The 6925-nt window shown below is 40.1% G+C and overlaps 1 protein-coding gene across 4 annotated transcripts; it reads right to left on the bottom strand.

Annotated features, from left to right (window-relative positions):
* Positions 1 to 741: 741 nt before the first annotated feature.
* Positions 742 to 4714, bottom strand: LOC103712690 (F-box/FBD/LRR-repeat protein At1g13570-like). Of its 4 annotated transcripts, XM_026806769.2 has the most exons (5): positions 3625 to 4714; positions 3232 to 3378; positions 2774 to 3114; positions 1130 to 1238; positions 742 to 1003 (listed from the first exon to the last, which is right to left on the bottom strand). In XM_026806769.2, exons 1-4 carry the CDS (start codon positions 4558 to 4560, stop codon positions 1178 to 1180), a joined length of 1485 nt encoding a protein of 494 aa, XP_026662570.1. In that variant the 5' UTR covers positions 4561 to 4714; the 3' UTR covers positions 742 to 1003; positions 1130 to 1177. The 4 variants fall into 4 exon arrangements, with proteins under 4 accessions (XP_026662570.1, XP_008797500.2, XP_026662571.1 ...); XM_008799278.3 differs by lacking the exon at positions 1130 to 1238 and having other exon boundaries at positions 742 to 1006; XM_026806770.2 differs by lacking the exon at positions 1130 to 1238.
* Positions 4715 to 6925: the final 2211 nt, after the last annotated feature.

The following is a 6925-nucleotide window of genomic DNA, read 5'->3' as shown; positions in this document are numbered from 1 at the left end:
TTATGTTATATTATATCATAATACATTAATATAGTATGTTATATAATATCAAATTATGTTATATTATAATGCTATAGTATATAATATTATATTACTTATTGTAATAATATATATTACATTACAGTAATACTATGCTATATTATATATTTATGTATTAATGCATATTATATTTTATTATGCTCTATTGTATAATACTATGCAATGTCTTTTATGGTCATTTTATCATATCAAAAAGTATTTTCTCAGTTTGTTTACTAAAATATTAAAGTTATGTAGCACTTTAAAAATATAGTTACCAAACAATAAAGAATTTTTTATAAAATCTTTACTTCTAAAAGCTCTACTTCTAAAATCTCTACTGCCCACGGCTCTACCAAACAGAGCCCTAGAATGCACAGATGTTCTGTTGGGCTGGCTTCTCTCTTCTTTTACTTTTGTTGGTGTATCCTATTCTACAATTAGTTTTGTACTAATAAATAAGGATGGGTTCACCTTCTCTCTATATTACTAAAAAAGAAAAGAAAGAAAAAACAAATGAATGCAGATGTTTGGGTCCAGTTGCGCATTAATAACTTATAATATAGTTGATATGCTATAAGTGTTTTAATATTAGTCATGAGATTAAGTGTATCATGCTTCTAGAAAATCCATAATGGATTGTTTTGCAAAAATAAATCCACAAAAATATAAAGTATTATTTTTGCAAAATCTTCTTTGTCAAATGTTTTCTTTCTTCCTTCCTTTCATTTTTTTTTGGCAGGTGATTTTTGTCAGTTGGACCCCTACATAGTGTACTTTAGCATAAATTTCAGTTATATCAAAACCCAAAAGCCTGTTTAGCTCCTGCAGGGAAACCTCGCTCCAGACATTAATTTCTCCGGCATTCGATCCATATTATAGCAGTCCAGTTGGTACCCTTGGGTGCAGACTAGACTTTTACACCAGAAATTTCCTCTGTAAGCTGGTAGCAATAAGCTATCAAAGTCCTCACATGCCAAGCTCCCTGCTGACCAGAAGCAAGCAAACCAGTCAGCACTAATCACTTCGAACGAAAGCTGATCAAACGGCCTCTTTCTCATATGGCTTTCACAAATTCTGAAGTGCAGAAAATAAATGACAACATCAATACCTCTTCATTTTTATTTAAACTGGCAGTTGCATTTCTTGAATCACCAAACTAATCTTGGATTGTGCCCACTAATTTTAAATAATCTTGGATGTTTGCATTTCCACTAAAACTGCAGAGTGTACTCATATTTAGTCTACAAAATACAAAACAAAAGAGAGAGAGAGAGAGAGAGAGAGAGAGAAGAAAACAAAATCAGAATGCGAATCATCTAATGTTTTAAGTGTTACTTAAATGCTACAAGTAGATGTATACATAACAATCATGCTCACATGATTTTGGCTTGGTTATTTTTGATATCGTTGGCAACTAATATTCATGCCACATGTCCATCATAATGAGAGAGAGAGTTGCTAACCTTTCTGGTTAAACAAAGAAACTGCTATCACCCTTCATGAGGTTTTAGCAAGATAAGTTTATTTCCTATGATTTTGCATTATCAATAATAAAAATATGTGTGTTTGATACTGTTGATAAGCAGCTGATTAAAGGGATATAAACAATGACTGAAGTCTCATCTCAGAATACATTGCTATAGATTCATATATGATCTCTGTGTAACCTAGTAATGCAGGACCATCAAGAACAAGCACACCGACGAAGTTATTTTTCATACAATAATTCAAATGGTTATGGATGAAACAAGATATTGATTTTCAAGAAAAAGAAGTGATGTTTGTTTGTTTGTTTTTGCACAAATACAGAAATGGCTCTTAGTCTTCTGATTTAGAAGTCACAAATGTGCACTTCTGTATGCTTTGTCGCAGTCCAGGCACTGATGATAATATGAATAAAACTGAAAGATAATAGCTGACGTTAAGCATGATAATTAGAAGTGGCTAATGTGCTTCTACCTACCCTGAAGCCTGAATCAGACAGACAACAGAGAGAGGAGTTATGTCCACTAAATAAGTTTCTGACAAGCAATTTCTCATGAACAGAACAAAGAATGCAGAAATCACACAACGGTTAGCAAGGCTATTCCATAGATTTTTTAACCAGAACTATCCTCACATGTTTTGCATGCCTCTGTATTTAGTAGAAATGACAAATAAAAAAAAGATTAATCATTATAGAAACATCACTCCTAGATGTCCATGTATAAAGATCAGCGAATTAGATGAATCAAAAAAACGAACATCTTAAATATAGAATTTCACGAACACAAAATCCCACCAGTAGCTGACCAATTTGGATGGCTCATAATTTTAAATACAAAAATCTGGAAGTTTAGTTCATTACCAATTCCAGGGTGCTCCAACAAAAACTTAGTGCAGTGAGTAGTGGATGAATAAATAGTGATGTCCATAACAAGAACAACAAATAAGAATCACATAGAAGTGTCCCTGACAAAGTCCATGTTGTAACTAATTCACTGTCGATAATAACTGAGGCTGTCCTTTTTGTTTGCTTCACTAAAGCAGTTCTTTTTACATTGCATCATCCCTCCATGCTATCATTGCTCTCCTAACCATCTTGTATTGGGACAATCCAAATTTTAAAAATTACATACGTTATCGGAGGAAATGAAATGAGCTTACAAAGACCATATCAGCAAACATTGCAGGATTGTTTGAAGAGCATAGGGAAATCAAAGTCTAAGTTAACTTAAAAAGATCATGAAATCTTGGTACAGAAATAGTTTACCAGTCATTAATTACTAAATTCCAGGTTGAAAATTCATCAATTCGATATCGATCTTTCATTAAAACTACTTCTACATCCGGGGAGGCACTCTTCTCAAGGCACAGCTGCTGCTGTATGTTTTCTATCCATTCTCTTCTCCAATTATCAGATGCGCAAAGAAGAGTCATCTCCTTGAGCACGCGTGCTTTCGCAATAATAAACTTGGCAAACCCTAGGTCAGTGCTCTGCCCTTCGAAACCTTTCATGGTGACATTTTCCAGATGGCAATCAAAGCAATCAAGGGAACCCTGCTGCTCCCAATACCCTGAATCGCCATCATGAGGATCATCCAAGAAAACAATCTGAAGAAGAAGAATAAAAAAACAAAGGTGGGTGAGCCCTAAACTTTGATGTTTTTTTGTTTGCTCTGCCCTGTTAATAGATGCAAAGATGCATGAAATTTGCGTGCAAGAAATTACCCGAACATCCAAGGTTTCTAAGCAAGGGAAACATTTGAGCAAGTCATGTACGACCTCTGCCTCGCTATCATCGTCGAAGATCACACTAATGGCCAACGTTTTCAGACTACGCACCCGACTACTCAAGCTACTAACCGTTCTGTTCATCTGTGAAGTAGAAAGAAATTGAAGAAAAATCTTAAACCGGGAAGAAAGCAAGTATGGAAACAAGCTCGCCTCATAGAGGAATCGACAGAATAGCAGTTATTTGGCTACTTTGGGTCGCAATGAACCCCAGAATCATGGAAAGGTTTACCTCATAAAATGTTGTGGCCTCCATGAACTGAACGAAGGGGGAGGGGACCATATCAGCATGGCATTGGAAGCAGGATAATTAAGTGGGAAGAAGAGTACCTCAAAGCAAGTTCCGCCCATCTTCAACCTCTTGATGTCCATGCAAACGAAGCCTAACAGCTCCAGCTTTGGGGCATCGAGAATCTCCACCTGCAAATACTCCAAGGCGTTCTCGCGGAGCATCAAGCGCCTGAAATTGGGGGCGTCTTCGATGATGAGCTCCTCGATCGAGTCGCCGGAGTCCGGCGACGAGCACTTCAGCACCAAGCTGTCGAGACTCGGAGAGCGAACACGGAGGCTGCGGAGGCCTGCGCAGTGGATTAAAGCTACGTGCTGGAGGGAGCCGCAGTTGGAGAGCAGGTCGCGGAAGGTGTCGTCGGATAGGGCGGTGAATTGCATGAATAGGTTTCTGAGGTTAACGAAGGCGGGAAGGGATCGCGGAAATTCCGGTAAGCGGCAATTCGTAAGTTTCAAGGTTATAAGAGAGCTGCAGGTAAGAAGGGAAGAGGGCAGGCGGTAGAAGCACTGCTCCTCGCCGAAGCGGCGTTCGTGATGGCAGAAGAAGGAGAGGTCTTGGATGCCTCTTCGGGTTAGGGTTTCGAGCCAGGTGTCGACGTTGGTGGGGTTGTCGAGGAAATAGCCGGCGAGATGGCAGGTGGGGAGGGGTCCGCGGTGGACGGAGAGGATCTGGTCGACGGCGCGGGCGCGCCAGGCCTCCTGGTGGCGCGGCGTCCAGGAGGCGCTGGGTCTTTTGTTGCGGTGGAGGCAGTCGCTGTCGAGGTGGAGGGAGGCGGTGGTCCAGAGGTGGCGCCACCGGGTGGAGAGGACGCTGGTCCGAGCAGAGTCTTTGATGGGGAGCAGGGAGAGGACGGACGAGAGGAGGTCGTCCGGAAGGAGGCTGATTAGATCCGGACCATCTCCGCCGCCTCGTCGGCCCGAAGGTGCTTCGGATTTCGATCCCGGCGCCCTGCCCTTCCTCTTGGCGCTCGCCGGCATGGTTCTCTTCCTCTTTTTCCCCAGCCTCCTCTCAATTTCTTCACGATTTCAAAAGCAACATCATAGCTTGGGACCCATGGGTTATCTTTTGTAGAAAAAATAAATCAGCGGATTTGCCGATTTTGGGACTGAACCATCATCCGTTGCCCCAAATAGAGGCAAGGTCTCCATTAAGGCCCTCGGTAGCGGGGCTTTTAAAACTAAAATTTTTAAAATAAAATTTTTATAAAAAGTTATCTACTGTTTGATAACTATATTTTTAAAATATTATATTTTTTTATAAATAAATTAAAAAAATATTTATTTTTTTTATTTTAATATTAATAAAAAAATATAATTAGAAAAATATTTTTTTGGCCTCCATGGCTTTTCTTCTGGTTAGCTCAGGTGGGACTCTGTATTTTTAAAAAACTTTCTATCCATCTCTTATTCATATCTCCCAGTTTATTGAATTTTTTTAAAATTTAAATTAAACAAACATATAACAAAGAAATATGGATAAGAAAAAGAATAATGAGGTTATTGTCTAATCATTAGTTTCTTATTAGAAGAATTTTACTTCCATATAAACACCATGGAGAACCTGGCAGTGGATTAAAGCCGAGTTCCAGAGTGACAGGCAGTCGGAAGGCTGGTTGCACAAAGGTGGATTCTGATAGGCCAGCGGATTTCAGGTATAGGTGATTAAGGTTCGCAGGATAGAGGAGGATGTTTTGATAAGTGGCGATGCACAACTTTGAAGACTCGTAAGAATGGTGCAGTTGAGATTTGAGAAGGGAATGGAGCACTGTGTGCCATAGTTGCGGTCACGGAAGAGGGCGATATCTTTTAAGTTAGGGTAGGCAGCCATCAGAATTTTTTCAGGTAATGCAGCTATTGGCGTTTGCATAGAAAAAATAAAAAAACTGGAAAGGCAGTAGGTTAGAATGGTTTTATAGTAGAGGTGGTAATGCTTAATGTGCTTAACCATTTAACTTGATTCAACTAATAATAGATCAAGCTAGGTAATTTAATCAAATGATCAGATTCGGATTTAAGATTTTAACCTACTTCATAGAAAGGTTGCCTTCATATTAACAAGATAGTCTTCAAATTAATAAACTTTTGATATATTGACCCATATTTGGTTGACCTAACTATATTGCCACCCTTATGGAAAGGGTCTGGTTGATGGCAATATAGGCGTGGACCAAAGGTTGGAAAGGAGAGGCAATCACTTCTCATCCCTCCTCCTCTCAATTTTTTTTCCTTTTTTTTAATTTGCATTTGGAGGGCTAATTCCTGCTTATCTTTTTATTCCTACCTCATATAACACTAACGAATACTTATTACCTTAACTAAGTGACAAGAGACGGTATCATCTGAGCTAATACTTATCATCCTCCTCATGCCATAAATTTGGATCCGGTAAGATTTTTAACCAGCCTGTTCTTAGCATCAACTTGTCCCTTTTTCTCCCTCTAATGTTTTATTCACAAAGGTGATATTTGGGGAACTTCATGTAAAAGTGTTAGAAAGCTAAACCATGAAAGCAACATTTTAATGATTTAATGAAATCACCTTGCATGGAAAAGGTATACACGTGTAAGATAAAAGGAAAGGACAAAATAAAAATGGAACGGAGGGGGAATCCTATACATTCAACGTGTCAAGTTTAAACGGGGCCAATAGAAGGCCCCAGTCAAAAGAAGACCCACCATTAGATTCGTGTTGGAGCTTGATGGTATGTGATCCTTCCTGATGAGGGCCAAGTATGGTGCTCTAGTGCCCGGGATCCGAGCTAGTCGTCGCCACTCACCGGTTTGGAGGAAGATCTGTGCTATAGCAGTATTGGTGCTTCCCGCGATCAGATGGGCCATTGGTGAACCGAGAACCAACCTAGCAAATAGGAGGATGGATTTGGAGGATGCGAATTCACCCGCATGTGGCGCTCTTCATCTGAAAGGTGGCATGAGGTTGCTTATCGACCAAGAGCTTGTTAGCACGGCGAGGGGTGAGGACCACTCAATGTTGTGAGGAGTGCACAGAGACTAAGGAGACGATTGATCATGTTCTTTTGCAGTGTCCCAAAGCTAGGGAAATTTGGAGCAGATCACCTTTCCTGCTGCCCCACTCAGTCGAGTCGGCACAGAATTTGATTCATTAGCTGAGAGTCTCCATGCAAAGGCCTAGTACTGTTGAGGCGGAGATCCGTTGGGCATATTTTGCTTATTCTATTTGGTTGAACAGATATGCTGGCCTGTTTGAGGGCAGGCGGTTACCCCCGCGGATGGTGGCGGACAGAGCCATGCTTCATGCGAGGAAGGTCACTACAGCTGCCGCTAGGTTCTCTTCTGAGATGGCCAAAAACACTTGGGGTACTCTT

The sequence above is a fragment of the Phoenix dactylifera genome, chromosome 4 (assembly GCF_009389715.1).
Source record: "Phoenix dactylifera cultivar Barhee BC4 chromosome 4, palm_55x_up_171113_PBpolish2nd_filt_p, whole genome shotgun sequence".
NCBI classification, from domain to species: Eukaryota; Viridiplantae; Streptophyta; class Magnoliopsida; order Arecales; family Arecaceae; genus Phoenix; species Phoenix dactylifera.
The sequence above is the reverse complement of the archived record's forward strand: the minus strand, read 5'-3'. Positions and strand labels throughout refer to the sequence as shown.

What these genes read in the sequence shown, in the direction of transcription:
- LOC103712690 (XM_026806769.2), bottom strand. Translation starts at nt 4,560, where the DNA reads ATGCCGGCGAGCGCCAAGAGGAAGGGCAGGGCGCCGGGATCGAAATCC. An exon ending in TGGGCGGAACTTGCTTTGAG is followed by an intron (nt 3,379 to 3,624) that starts GTACTCTTCTTC and finishes TCTACTTCACAG; the next exon opens with ATGAACAGAACGGTTAGTAG. An exon ending in AATTTAGTAATTAATGACTG is followed by an intron (nt 1,239 to 2,773) that starts GTAAACTATTTC and finishes TACACTCTGCAG; the next exon opens with TTTTAGTGGAAATGCAAACA.